The sequence below is a fragment of the Salvia miltiorrhiza genome, chromosome 6 (genome assembly GCF_028751815.1).
Source record: "Salvia miltiorrhiza cultivar Shanhuang (shh) chromosome 6, IMPLAD_Smil_shh, whole genome shotgun sequence".
In the NCBI taxonomy this organism is placed as follows: domain Eukaryota; kingdom Viridiplantae; phylum Streptophyta; class Magnoliopsida; order Lamiales; family Lamiaceae; genus Salvia; species Salvia miltiorrhiza.
In genome coordinates this window covers 10,470,713-10,486,507 of record NC_080392.1, presented here as the reverse complement: position 1 = coordinate 10,486,507, position 15,795 = coordinate 10,470,713, and the positions used below count along the sequence as shown (strand labels likewise).

The window sequence follows — 15,795 nt, the reverse complement described above, 5'->3', positions numbered from 1 at the left end:
TTCTTAAGTTATAATTATAAGATTCTTATTCTTACTAAGAATCTTGAATTCTTAGTAATAATCTTGGATCAGTGATGATTGATGAGTGAATCACTAATCAAATTAACATTCTTAAGTTATAATTATAAGATTCTTACTAAGAATCTTGAATTCTTAGTAATAATCTTGGATCAGTGATGATTGATGAGTGAATCACTAATCAAATTAACATTCTTAAGTTATAATTATAAGATTCTTACTAAGAATCTTGAATTCTTAGTAATAATCTTGGATTAATGATGATTGATGAGTGAATCACTAATCAAATTAACATTCTTAAGTTATAATTATAAGATTCTTACTAAGAATCTTGAATTCTTAGTAATAATCTTGGATCAGTGATGATTGATGAGTGAATCACTAATCAAATTAACATTCTTAAGTTATAATTATAAGATTCTTACTAAGAATCTTGAATTCTTAGTAATAATCTTGGATCAGTGATGATTGATGAGTGAATCACTAATCAAATTAACATTCTTAAGTTATAATTATAAGATTCTTACTAAGAATCTTGAATTCTTAGTAATAATCTTGGATTAATGATGATTGATGAGTGAATCACTAATCAAATTAACATTCTTAAGTTATAATTATAAGATTCTTACTAAGAATCTTGAATTCTTAGTAATAATCTTGGATCAGTGATGATTGATGAGTGAATCACTAATCAAATTAACATTCTTAAGTTATAATTATAAGATTCTTACTAAGAATCTTGAATTCTTAGTAATAATCTTGGATCAGTGATGATTGATGAGTGAATCACTAATCAAATTAACATTCTTAAGTTATAATTATAAGATTCTTACTAAGAATCTTGAATTCTTAGTAATAATCTTGGATTAATGATGATTGATGAGTGAATCACTAATCAAATTAACATTCTTAAGTTATAATTATAAGATTCTTACTAAGAATCTTGAATTCTTAGTAATAATTTTTGATTAGTGATGATTGATGAGTGAATCACTAATCAAATTAACATTCTTAAGTTATACTTATAAGATTCTTACTAAGAATCTTGAATTCTTAGAAATAATCTTGGATTAGTGATGATTGATGAGTGAATCACTAATCAAATTAACATTCTTAAGTTATAATTATAAGATTCTTACTAAGAATCTTGAATTCTTAGTAATAATCTTGGATTAGTGATGATTGATGAGTAAATCACTAATCAAATTAACATTCTTAAGTTATAATTATAAGATTCTTATTCTTACTAAGAATCTTGAATTCTTAGTAATAATCTTGGATCAGTGATGATTGATGAGTGAATCACTAATCAAATTAACATTCTTAAGTTATAATTATAAGATTCTTACTAAGAATCTTGAATTCTTAGTAATAATCTTGGATCAGTGATGATTGATGAGTGAATCACTAATCAAATTAACATTCTTAAGTTATAATTATAAGATTCTTACTAAGAATCTTGAATTCTTAGTAATAATCTTGGATTAATGATGATTGATGAGTGAATCACTAATCAAATTAACATTCTTAAGTTATAATTATAAGATTCTTACTAAGAATCTTGAATTCTTAGTAATAATCTTGGATCAGTGATGATTGATGAGTGAATCACTAATCAAATTAACATTCTTAAGTTATAATTATAAGATTCTTACTAAGAATCTTGAATTCTTAGTAATAATCTTGGATTAGTGATGATTGATGAGTAAATCACTAATCAAATTAACATTCTTAAGTTATAATTATAAGATTCTTATTCTTACTAAGAATCTTGAATTCTTAGTAATAATCTTGGATCAGTGATGATTGATGAGTGAATCACTAATCAAATTAACATTCTTAAGTTATAATTATAAGATTCTTACTAAGAATCTTGAATTCTTAGTAATAATCTTGGATCAGTGATGATTGATGAGTGAATCACTAATCAAATTAACATTCTTAAGTTATAATTATAAGATTCTTACTAAGAATCTTGAATTCTTAGTAATAATCTTGGATCAGTGATGATTTATGAGTGAATCACTAATCAAATTATCATTCTTAAGTTATAATTATAAGATTCTTACTAAGAATCTTGAATTCTTAGTAATAATCTTGGATCAGTGATGATTGATGAGTGAATCACTAATCAAATTAACATTCTTAAGTTATAATTATAAGATTCTTACTAAGAATCTTGAATTCTTAGTAATAATCTTGGATTAATGATGATTGATGAGTGAATCACTAATCAAATTAACATTCTTAAGGTATAATTATAAGATTCTTACTAAGAATCTTGAATTCTTAGTAATAATCTTGGATTAATGATGATTGATGAGTGAATCACTAATCAAATTAACATTCTTAAGTTATAATTATAAGATTCTTACTAAGAATCTTGAATTCTTAGTAATAATTTTTGATTAGTGATGATTGATGAGTGAATCACTAATCAAATTAACATTCTTAAGTTATACTTATAAGATTCTTACTAAGAATCTTGAATTCTTAGTAATAATCTTGGATTAGTGATGATTGATGAGTGAATCACTAATCAAATTAACATTCTTAAGTTATAATTATAAGATTCTTACTAAGAATCTTGAATTCTTAGTAATAATCTTGGATTAGTGATGATTGATGAGTAAATCACTAATCAAATTAACATTCTTAAGTTATAATTATAAGATTCTTATTCTTACTAAGAATCTTGAATTCTTAGTAATAATCTTGGATCAGTGATGATTGATGAGTGAATCACTAATCAAATTAACATTCTTAAGTTATAATTATAAGATTCTTACTAAGAATCTTGAATTCTTAGTAATAATCTTGGATCAGTGATGATTGATGAGTGAATCACTAATCAAATTAACATTCTTAAGTTATAATTATAAGATTCTTACTAAGAATCTTGAATTCTTAGTAATAATCTTGGATTAATGATGATTGATGAGTGAATCACTAATCAAATTAACATTCTTAAGTTATAATTATAAGATTCTTACTAAGAATCTTGAATTCTTAGTAATAATCTTGGATCATTGATGATTGATGAGTGAATCACTAATCAAATTAACATTCTTAAGTTATAATTATAAGATTCTTACTAAGAATCTTGAATTCTTAGTAATAATCTTGGATTAGTGATGATTGATGAGTGAATCACTAATCAAATTAACATTCTTAAGTTATAATTATAAGATTCTTACTAAGAATCTTGAATTCTTAGTAATAATCTTGGATTAGTGATGATTGATGAGTGAATCACTAATCAAATTAACATTCTTAAGTTATAATTATAAGATTCTTACTAATTAAGAATCTTGAATTCTTAGTAATAATCTTGGATTAGTGATGATTGATGAGTGAATCACTAATCAAATTATCATTCTTAAGTTATAATTATAAGATTCTTACTAAGAATCTTGAATTCTTAGTAATAATCTTGGATTAATGATGATTGATGAGTGAATCACTAATCAAATTAACATTCTTAAGTTATAATTATAAGATTCTTACTAAGAATCTTGAATTCTTAGTAATAATCTTGGATCAGTGATGATTGATGAGTAAATCACTAATCAAATTAACATTCTTAAGTTATAATTATAAGATTCTTACTAAGAATCTTGAATTCTTAGTAATAATCTTGGATCAGTGATGATTGATGAGTGAATCACTAATCAAATTAACATTCTTAAGTTATAATTATAAGATTCTTACTAAGAATCTTGAATTCTTAGTAATAATCTTGGATTAATGATGATTGATGAGTGAATCTGTAACACCCCAATTCTTGAAGGAATAAACTATAATCGAGGTGCGACTAAAATCATAGAAATAAACAAGGAAAGAACCTTGTGGAATTCAAATAATAGGATAAAAAGTCGGGGAACGCCCTTTGAGTGAAGAAAGACAAAAATCAAGTGATATTAATCAATCAACAACATTCTAAGCCTTAGGATCACAAGTTCGGTTTCATGCTTCCGATAACCAACGTTAATAACATAGAGCTAGAAGTTGAGAGTTTAAGCTCGATAAGAAAACATAATTCAGAATTTAACATAAAAGTCTTAAGTTGGAGAAATAAAAGACAAATAAGAGCTAGTGCAACAGCGGAAAACAAAATACGGAGTTGAACCCTAGCCTCAGCTCTGCCCCGTCAGCACCGACCAATCAACCTGAAAACATTTGAAAGAAATTTTGGGCTAAGTACTAATGTACTTAGTGGGCTAGCATTTTTATAAATATTTCATAATCATAAGAGCAGTTTATCCAATTATACTTTACATGACTTAGAAGGTTTTAAAACAAAAATAACTTCTAAGCATGTTAAAACATTTTATTATATTGCGCGCAATTGTCACACTCCCTTTCCGTTACTCGCTGTGATCCCGGACCTTTTAGCCACCGACGGATCCATTACTCCTGCTTTACTTGGACTGAGGGCGTAACCCAGCCAAGCTCCCATTTGGGACCCAATGCTCCGGAACACATCCCGTCGAGCACCCTTATAACGCCTCATACATGATTAGTGCCCGATGGAGATCAACCCACCGAGTCAGCTAATAGGTGTACACAATTCTCAAACAACGTGTTAGGTCATAAGAGAACCTCGATCGATTAACTTATGCGAGCCTTAAACAGAGCAGAGTGCACAAAAATATTTATTGGATAAACAGTTTTCATTTCATTGAAATATTTAAGCTCAATAGCTAAATCATACATTTGGAAAATAAGCCCACCTGATTAGGCAATGCCTGTCGTTTATTCTTAACTCTGAATTGATATAGCAGCGCTAGTCCTCACGGTCTACAAAACCTACAAGAAATCTATAATCTTAATAGGTCTCCTGAATTAAATCTTAAGTCATGGTGAAGTGCTTAATATTCTATGATTCACTTAGCCGGGTTTTCAAAATTTAATGCATAAATAATTGAAAATATTTCTCTTGAGTTAAGAACACCAACAATATTCTTACTCATCTTTCTTTAATATTTCTCTTATTGCAAAATATAATGCAAATCATGTTATACTTAACATATAATAAGTAATTTACTTAAAATATGCACATAATAATAATATGATATTATTATGAAAATTTTCCTTTAAATAAATTAATCAAACTAATAATAGTTCAATTAATTAAAAATAAGAAAGCCCAATTTCATAAAACAATAATAGGGCCCAACTGATAATAAAATTTCGCAGCCCAAAACTAAAAAAAATCGGCCCAACACTAATTAAACCCCGGCCCAACACCCAAGCCCACTCCCCATCCAAGCCCAACCTTCACCCTAGCCCACTGACTCCACCCTCTTATCTCCCTCAGCCGCACAACACTCACACACACATAGCCTCTCTCGTCTCTCTCTTTTCTCTCCATTCACGCCAAACCCCCTCCCCTTCTCTCCCCCAACTCTCTTCCGGCAGACGACGGAAACCACCGCTGAATACGCCGCCGCCCTTGACTCTCCTCTCCCTCAACTGCTCCTCTCCCTCGACTGCTCCTCTCCCTCGACTGCTCCTTCATGCCCGGCAACGAGCGCCGGCCGGAACTTCTCCCTCGTCTCCTGTCACTTCCGCCGCCGCAGCTACACCACCTGTTCCTACCCGACACCACCATCACCTTCTCCTTCTTCAGCCGACAGCGTGGCCGCCCTCGCCGCCCCGAGACAGAGAGCAGCGGTTGGTCGGACCGCCTGCCACCATCCCAGAGCCGGCTGCCATCCCAGCCTCTCTCCGCCACCGCGGCTCGGCCACCAACGAAGGACCACCCACCTCATCTCCCTCTGTACCCCCTGTTCTCTCTCCTCCTTGGCAACGACGGAACGCCGCTGCCTGTCTCCCTCTCTCTCTCACCGTCCTCGGCCCGACAGCAGCGTCTCCACGCCGCCGTCTCTGCCAGCCATCTTCCCCGACTCGACTCAGACGCACCGGCATCAACCGGCTCAACAAAAATAAAAGCTTTAAACCAAGTTTCCCTTTTTCTACTTATGTTTTCGTGAATGCAATGTTCTTGAAAGATTTCAATGTTTTGTTTAAAAACATAAACTTTATGATTTGCGATCTAAATATACAAATATGTATGCATATATCTGATGAGATGATGGACATGTGTTTGTGTTTTTCTGTTCGGCTAAGGATTGATGAATTTTGCATGAATTGAATGAGTTGGAAATATAAACCTTTCACTGATTTGTTGTTGATACACAGATGGATGTTTGCTTTGGTTTGGGGAGATTTCTGGTGAAATGAGTTTGGGGAGATTTCTGGTGAAATGATTTTGGAGAGCCGATGAAAGAAATTTGGTGGAGTAGTGAGTGAAGGAAAATTTGACTGATTTGTTAGGTGTAGTGGAAAACTTGGCTGATCTGGTGTAGTGGAATTTGACTGCATAAAAACAAAAATAAATGGAAACAAAAGAAAGTGGACAAATAAAATAAAAGAAAGTGGAAGCAAATGAAAGTGGACAAAAATTTGATAAGATATCAAAGATATGATTTTATTATGCAGATATAATTGATTGTCTGCACATGTATGTAAAAAAAAAAAATATATCATGATATTGGGTGGTTATTAGTAACATAGATAAAATATCGGGACTGTAATAAATATTTCAGGGTTTGCTAAATAAATATCTCGTAAAAAAAAAATACTTGAATGCTAAATTAAATAAATATACAATGCATATAAATTCAATAATTAAATTTACAAATGTTTTTTTGTAAATCATTTTTTGTTGGAATTAAAAATAAATTTATTTTCTTTATATCCGGCGTGAATCATCTTAATCTAAGTTTTAAAAAAATTCTAAATTTAATATAAATAGGCGGGTGTTACATTCCTCCCTCCTTATAAAAATTTCGTCCTCGAAATTGCATATCTGGGTCATCTAGTTTGGATACTAGACTTTCATTCCACTCAACTCTTGTGCGGCACTAAATCATATACGTACTTAATTCCCTAACAGCGCGACATCGTTTAGCAAACTAGAAAATTTTCCTCAAACTCTGGTACGTCGTTATGTCGTGGAAACTTGTCTCGTTCTCTCCTGAAGATTGAAGAGGGATCTTTCTCTTGTTAAAAGTATCGTGGCGCTGACTTGAGTAAGTCAACCAATTCGAGGATTGCGTCAATTTCTATCATAGGAATAACATGTAAGTATGTCAAAATGTTTCGGCGCCTATATCGAGCTCTGAGTTCGCGGTGACGTCCTTAGTAGCAGTCTTTCATCGTCAGTTGTACTAACTTTTATCGTTGTTACGGACGATTATAGCGTAAATTCTAATTTCTTACAAGCAACATATGAAATGGAAGAATATGATACTCCAATATTGAATAGAGCTATAATCGACATGTCGAAAACATTAATCGTACCTGCCAGGTTTCCGTGATCTCCTGCTGCTCGGTGTTGGTTAAGGGCATAGGCCCTAGCGTATCGTGGTTGGTTCTGATTTCCTCTAGGACCTTGGTTTTGTCGTTGTTGGTTTCCAGGATTTTGTTGTTGGGGTGCTCCTCCTCCCTTCTTTGGGCATGTCGAGACATAATGCCCGGCCTCTCCGCAGTTATAGCAGACGTTCATTCCTTTCAGACATTCTCCCGGATGGAGTTTTTGACATTTTGGGCAAGGAGTTTGAACTATTGCTTGAGGTTGTGGGTTCTGATGTTGATTCTGATTTTGATTTGCCGTCCATGGTTTCTTCCCATTTCCAATGTTTCCACCAGTCCCTTCATTCCATTTTCTCTTTCCCTTACTACCATCTTGAGATGGTACAAATCCAAACTGTTCGGGGGATTTTCCTTTCTCCCTTGGCAACAATGACTCAATAGTGAGGGCTCTGCTCAATGTCTGCGCGTAGGTGAGACCCCCTTGACTTGCTAGGGAAATCGCTATCTCGTGACGCAGTCCGTTTCTGAACTTCTCTGCGCGTTTCTCATCGCTGTCCACCAACGTCGGAGCATATCTTGATAGCTGATTGAAGGCTCTATCATACTCGGTCACAGTTCCCGTTTTCTGTCTCAAATTCCAAAACTCGTTCTGTTTCTTTTGTCGGTAACATCCTGGTATATACTTCTCATACAATTCAGCCTTGAATTCTTCCCATGTGAAATTCTCCCACTGTTCGTCAGTCATAGTCCGCCTCACTGACTCCCACCAAAAGTCAGCTTCGTCCACCAACTGATAAGTTGCGCATGCCACTTTATCCTCATCGTCACAACGGATGTAGTTGAAGATCCGTTCTATTGCCCTAACCCATTTCTCGGCATCCGCAGGTTCGCCCAATCCATCAAACGTTGGAGGTTTTTCCTTGCGAAACTTTTCCTCGGCTGTGCGATTTGGTGCTACTTGTGGAATAGGCTCTTCGGGTACAAATCCCCTACCGCGCCCACGGCCACGTCCGCGCCCTCTACCACGTCCTCTTGGTGCACCTTCCATTCTGATTGACGGACGAGAATCAGCAGACAAAGAGACTCATTCGGCATACATACATACATACATACATATATAGATATACACGAGATATATCGCTTCTATAGTGTAACCATGTGAAAGACTAGTTCTACGTGGAAACTAATCTAAACTTAAGTGGAATAACTTAAGTGAAACCTTAATCTCATGACATTTCTTCTACGTTGTAACATATCTATGTTAAACGTTGCTATCTTATCATTCCTTACTTAAATCGATCAAGCGGAGCTTTCACGACTAACATTTCTAAAGTATCCTTGGGTAGTACTCAAACGATTTGTAAGAGACTCATCATTCATATCGTACAGGCAGTGGACCTAACACGATAACATAAAACTTTTCATTCATTTAATCATTTGTTTCTTTTGAAACCTTTAAACATATGGACAATAAATGCCCCTTTCATAAAAATTTTCTTAATCCGGAAAGATTAATGAAATCTAACTCGACCATAAATTCATTGATTCGTTAAGGGCTCGGGTAGTCCCAAACACGACATACATACATACATTGGTTATATGAGTTAAAGGCTCAAAATAACAATATGAAAGCGATAAGCAATTCATATAACATCATACATTGAAAGCGCGCACTTCTTAAAAACTTTGAAAGCATTTAAAATCATTGAAATTTTTAAGTCGTACCTTTTGTTGCGGCAGTGTGACGGCGAGCTGAGGGTCAACAAATTTTCTTAGAAGCCTAGAGGTACTATTCTAGACTCGACATTAGAAGCTTACGGTTATCAGAGACATGAAAGAAAACTTATGCTCTGATACCATTCTGTAACACCCCAATTCTTGAAGGAATAAACTATAATCGAGGTGCGACTAAAATCATAGAAATAAACAAGGAAAGAACCTTGTGGAATTCAAATAATAGGATAAAAAGTCGGGGAACGCCCTTTGAGTGAAGAAAGACAAAAATCAAGTGATATTAATCAATCAACAACATTCTAAGCCTTAGGATCACAAGTTCGGTTTCATGCTTCCGATAACCAACGTTAATAACATAGAGCTAGAAGTTGAGAGTTTAAGCTCGATAAGAAAACATAATTCAGAATTTAACATAAAAGTCTTAAGTTGGAGAAATAAAAGACAAATAAGAGCTAGTGCAACAGCGGAAAACAAAATACGGAGTTGAACCCTAGCCTCAGCTCTGCCCCGTCAGCACCGACCAATCAACCTGAAAACATTTGAAAGAAATTTTGGGCTAAGTACTAATGTACTTAGTGGGCTAGCATTTTTATAAATATTTCATAATCATAAGAGCAGTTTATCCAATTATACTTTACATGACTTAGAAGGTTTTAAAACAAAAATAACTTCTAAGCATGTTAAAACATTTTATTATATTGCGCGCAATTGTCACACTCCCTTTCCGTTACTCGCTGTGATCCCGGACCTTTTAGCCACCGACGGATCCATTACTCCTGCTTTACTTGGACTGAGGGCGTAACCCAGCCAAGCTCCCATTTGGGACCCAATGCTCCGGAACACATCCCGTCGAGCACCCTTATAACGCCTCATACATGATTAGTGCCCGATGGAGATCAACCCACCGAGTCAGCTAATAGGTGTACACAATTCTCAAACAACGTGTTAGGTCATAAGAGAACCTCGATCGATTAACTTATGCGAGCCTTAAACAGAGCAGAGTGCACAAAAATATTTATTGGATAAACAGTTTTCATTTCATTGAAATATTTAAGCTCAATAGCTAAATCATACATTTGGAAAATAAGCCCACCTGATTAGGCAATGCCTGTCGTTTATTCTTAACTCTGAATTGATATAGCAGCGCTAGTCCTCACGGTCTACAAAACCTACAAGAAATCTATAATCTTAATAGGTCTCCTGAATTAAATCTTAAGTCATGGTGAAGTGCTTAATATTCTATGATTCACTTAGCCGGGTTTTCAAAATTTAATGCATAAATAATTGAAAATATTTCTCTTGAGTTAAGAACACCAACAATATTCTTACTCATCTTTCTTTAATATTTCTCTTATTGCAAAATATAATGCAAATCATGTTATACTTAACATATAATAAGTAATTTACTTAAAATATGCACATAATAATAATATGATATTATTATGAAAATTTTCCTTTAAATAAATTAATCAAACTAATAATAGTTCAATTAATTAAAAATAAGAAAGCCCAATTTCATAAAACAATAATAGGGCCCAACTGATAATAAAATTTCGCAGCCCAAAACTAAAAAAAATCGGCCCAACACTAATTAAACCCCGGCCCAACACCCAAGCCCACTCCCCATCCAAGCCCAACCTTCACCCTAGCCCACTGACTCCACCCTCTTATCTCCCTCAGCCGCACAACACTCACACACACATAGCCTCTCTCGTCTCTCTCTTTTCTCTCCATTCACGCCAAACCCCCTCCCCTTCTCTCCCCCAACTCTCTTCCGGCAGACGACGGAAACCACCGCTGAATACGCCGCCGCCCTTGACTCTCCTCTCCCTCAACTGCTCCTCTCCCTCGACTGCTCCTCTCCCTCGACTGCTCCTTCATGCCCGGCAACGAGCGCCGGCCGGAACTTCTCCCTCGTCTCCTGTCACTTCCGCCGCCGCAGCTACACCACCTGTTCCTACCCGACACCACCATCACCTTCTCCTTCTTCAGCCGACAGCGTGGCCGCCCTCGCCGCCCCGAGACAGAGAGCAGCGGTTGGTCGGACCGCCTGCCACCATCCCAGAGCCGGCTGCCATCCCAGCCTCTCTCCGCCACCGCGGCTCGGCCACCAACGAAGGACCACCCACCTCATCTCCCTCTGTACCCCCTGTTCTCTCTCCTCCTTGGCAACGACGGAACGCCGCTGCCTGTCTCCCTCTCTCTCTCACCGTCCTCGGCCCGACAGCAGCGTCTCCACGCCGCCGTCTCTGCCAGCCATCTTCCCCGACTCGACTCAGACGCACCGGCATCAACCGGCTCAACAAAAATAAAAGCTTTAAACCAAGTTTCCCTTTTTCTACTTATGTTTTCGTGAATGCAATGTTCTTGAAAGATTTCAATGTTTTGTTTAAAAACATAAACTTTATGATTTGCGATCTAAATATACAAATATGTATGCATATATCTGATGAGATGATGGACATGTGTTTGTGTTTTTCTGTTCGGCTAAGGATTGATGAATTTTGCATGAATTGAATGAGTTGGAAATATAAACCTTTCACTGATTTGTTGTTGATACACAGATGGATGTTTGCTTTGGTTTGGGGAGATTTCTGGTGAAATGAGTTTGGGGAGATTTCTGGTGAAATGATTTTGGAGAGCCGATGAAAGAAATTTGGTGGAGTAGTGAGTGAAGGAAAATTTGACTGATTTGTTAGGTGTAGTGGAAAACTTGGCTGATCTGGTGTAGTGGAATTTGACTGCATAAAAACAAAAATAAATGGAAACAAAAGAAAGTGGACAAATAAAATAAAAGAAAGTGGAAGCAAATGAAAGTGGACAAAAATTTGATAAGATATCAAAGATATGATTTTATTATGCAGATATAATTGATTGTCTGCACATGTATGTAAAAAAAAAAAATATATCATGATATTGGGTGGTTATTAGTAACATAGATAAAATATCGGGACTGTAATAAATATTTCAGGGTTTGCTAAATAAATATCTCGTAAAAAAAAAATACTTGAATGCTAAATTAAATAAATATACAATGCATATAAATTCAATAATTAAATTTACAAATGTTTTTTTGTAAATCATTTTTTGTTGGAATTTAAAATAAATTTATTTTCTTTATATCCGGCGTGAATCATCTTAATCTAAGTTTTAAAAAAATTCTAAATTTAATATAAATAGGCGGGTGTTACAGAATCACTAATCAAATTAACATTCTTAAGTTATAATTATAAGATTCTTACTATGAATCTTGAATTCTTAGTAATAATCTTGGATTAATGATGATTGATGAGTGAATCACTAATCAAATTAACATTCTTAAGTTATAATTATAAGATTCTTACTAAGAATCTTGAATTCTTAGTAATAATTTTTGATTAGTGATGATTGATGAGTGAATCACTAATCAAATTAACATTCTTAAGTTATACTTATAAGATTCTTACTAAGAATCTTGAATTCTTAGAAATAATCTTGGATTAGTGATGATTGATGAGTGAATCACTAATCAAATTAACATTCTTAAGTTATAATTATAAGATTCTTACTAAGAATCTTGAATTCTTAGTAATAATCTTGGATTAGTGATGATTGATGAGTAAATCACTAATCAAATTAACATTCTTAAGTTATAATTATAAGATTCTTATTCTTACTAAGAATCTTGAATTCTTAGTAATAATCTTGGATCAGTGATGATTGATGAGTGAATCACTAATCAAATTAACATTCTTAAGTTATAATTATAAGATTCTTACTAAGAATCTTGAATTCTTAGTAATAATCTTGGATCAGTGATGATTGATGAGTGAATCACTAATCAAATTAACATTCTTAAGTTATAATTATAAGATTCTTACTAAGAATCTTGAATTCTTAGTAATAATCTTGGATTAATGATGATTGATGAGTGAATCACTAATCAAATTAACATTCTTAAGTTATAATTATAAGATTCTTACTAAGAATCTTGAATTCTTAGTAATAATCTTGGATCAGTGATGATTGATGAGTGAATCACTAATCAAATTAACATTCTTAAGTTATAATTATAAGATTCTTACTAAGAATCTTGAATTCTTAGTAATAATCTTGGATCAGTGATGATTGATGAGTGAATCACTAATCAAATTAACATTCTTAAGTTATAATTATAAGATTCTTACTAAGAATCTTGAATTCTTAGTAATAATCTTGGATTAATGATGATTGATGAGTGAATCACTAATCAAATTAACATTCTTAAGTTATAATTATAAGATTCTTACTAAGAATCTTGAATTCTTAGTAATAATCTTGGATTAATGATGATTGATGAGTGAATCACTAATCAAATTAACATTCTTAAGTTATAATTATAAGATTCTTACTAAGAATCTTGAATTCTTAGTAATAATTTTTGATTAGTGATGATTGATGAGTGAATCACTAATCAAATTAACATTCTTAAGTTATACTTATAAGATTCTTACTAAGAATCTTGAATTCTTAGTAATAATCTTGGATTAGTGATGATTGATGAGTGAATCACTAATCAAATTAACATTCTTAAGTTATAATTATAAGATTCTTACTAAGAATCTTGAATTCTTAGTAATAATCTTGGATTAGTGATGATTGATGAGTAAATCACTAATCAAATTAACATTCTTAAGTTATAATTATAAGATTCTTATTCTTACTAAGAATCTTGAATTCTTAGTAATAATCTTGGATCAGTGATGATTGATGAGTGAATCACTAATCAAATTAACATTCTTAAGTTATAATTATAAGATTCTTACTAAGAATCTTGAATTCTTAGTAATAATCTTGGATCAGTGATGATTGATGAGTGAATCACTAATCAAATTAACATTCTTAAGTTATAATTATAAGATTCTTACTAAGAATCTTGAATTCTTAGTAATAATCTTGGATTAATGATGATTGATGAGTGACTCACTAATCAAATTAACATTCTTAAGTTATAATTATAAGATTCTTACTAAGAATCTTGAATTCTTAGTAATAATCTTGGATCAGTGATGATTGATGAGTGAATCACTAATCAAATTAACATTCTTAAGATATAATTATAAGATTCTTACTAAGAATCTTGAATTCTTAGTAATAATCTTGGATCAGTGATGATTGATGAGTGAATCACTAATCAAATTAACATTCTTAAGTTATAATTATAAGATTCTTACTAAGAATCTTGAATTCTTAGTAATAATCTTGGATTAATGATGATTGATGAGTGAATCACTAATCAAATTAACATTCTTAAGTTATAATTATAAGATTCTTACTAAGAATCTTGAATTCTTAGTAATAATCTTGGATTAATGATGATTGATGAGTGAATCACTAATCAAATTAACATTCTTAAGTTATAATTATAAGATTCTTACTAAGAATCTTGAATTCTTAGTAATAATTTTTGATTAGTGATGATTGATGAGTGAATCACTAATCAAATTAACATTCTTAAGTTATACTTATAAGATTCTTACTAAGAATCTTGAATTCTTAGTAATAATCTTGGATTAGTGATGATTGATGAGTGAATCACTAATCAAATTAACATTCTTAAGTTATAATTATAAGATTCTTACTAAGAATCTTGAATTCTTAGTAATAATCTTGGATTAGTGATGATTGATGAGTAAATCACTAATCAAATTAACATTCTTAAGTTATAATTATAAGATTCTTATTCTTACTAAGAATCTTGAATTCTTAGTAATAATCTTGGATCAGTGATGATTGATGAGTGAATCACTAATCAAATTAACATTCTTAAGTTATAATTATAAGATTCTTACTAAGAATCTTGAATTCTTAGTAATAATCTTGGATCAGTGATGATTGATGAGTGAATCACTAATCAAATTAACATTCTTAAGTTATAATTATAAGATTCTTACTAAGAATCTTGAATTCTTAGTAATAATCTTGGATTAATGATGATTGATGAGTGAATCACTAATCAAATTAACATTCTTAAGTTATAATTATAAGATTCTTACTAAGAATCTTGAATTCTTAGTAATAATTTTTGATTAGTGATGATTGATGAGTGAATCACTAATCAAATTAACATTCTTAAGTTATACTTATAAGATTCTTACTAAGAATCTTGAATTCTTAGTAATAATCTTGGATTAGTGATGATTGATGAGTGAATCACTAATCAAATTAACATTCTTAAGTTATAATTATAAGATTCTTACTAAGAATCTTGAATTCTTAGTAATAATCTTGGATTAGTGATGATTGATGAGTAAATCACTAATCAAATTAACATTCTTAAGTTATAATTATAAGATTCTTATTCTTACTAAGAATCTTGAATTCTTAGTAATAATATTGGATTAGTGATGATTGATGAGTGAATCACTAATCAAATTAGCATTCTTAAGTTATAATTATAAGATTCTTACTAAGAATCTTGAATTCTTAGTAATAATCTTGGATTAATGATGATTGATGAGTGAATCACTAATCAAATTAACATTCTTAAGTTATAATTATAAGATTCTTACTAAGAATCTTGAATTCTTACTAAGAATCTTGAATTCGTAGTAATAATTTTGGATTAATTATGATTGATGAGTGAATCACTAATCAAATTAACATTCTTAAGTTATAATTATAAGATTCTTACTAAGAATCTTG

At 32.3% G+C, this 15,795-nt stretch overlaps 1 protein-coding gene across 3 annotated transcripts; it reads right to left on the bottom strand.

The window, feature by feature from the left end:
* Positions 1 to 3,799: 3,799 nt before the first annotated feature.
* On the bottom strand, positions 3,800 to 12,159 carry LOC130988587 (uncharacterized). 3 transcript variants are annotated; one of them, XM_057912467.1, is made up of 4 exons: positions 11,669 to 12,159; positions 10,226 to 10,301; positions 7,387 to 9,661; positions 3,800 to 4,187 (listed from the first exon to the last, which is right to left on the bottom strand). In XM_057912467.1, the coding sequence occupies exons 3-4, from the start codon at positions 8,444 to 8,446 to the stop codon at positions 4,183 to 4,185; spliced, it is 1,065 nt and encodes a 354-aa protein (XP_057768450.1). In that variant the 5' UTR covers positions 8,447 to 9,661; positions 10,226 to 10,301; positions 11,669 to 12,159; the 3' UTR covers positions 3,800 to 4,182. The 3 variants fall into 3 exon arrangements, 2 of the variants coding, with proteins under 2 accessions (XP_057768450.1, XP_057768451.1); XM_057912468.1 differs by having other exon boundaries at positions 7,387 to 8,447; XR_009090144.1 differs by lacking the exons at positions 7,387 to 9,661; positions 10,226 to 10,301; positions 11,669 to 12,159 and adding exons at positions 4,752 to 4,827; positions 6,195 to 6,689.
* Positions 12,160 to 15,795: the final 3,636 nt, after the last annotated feature.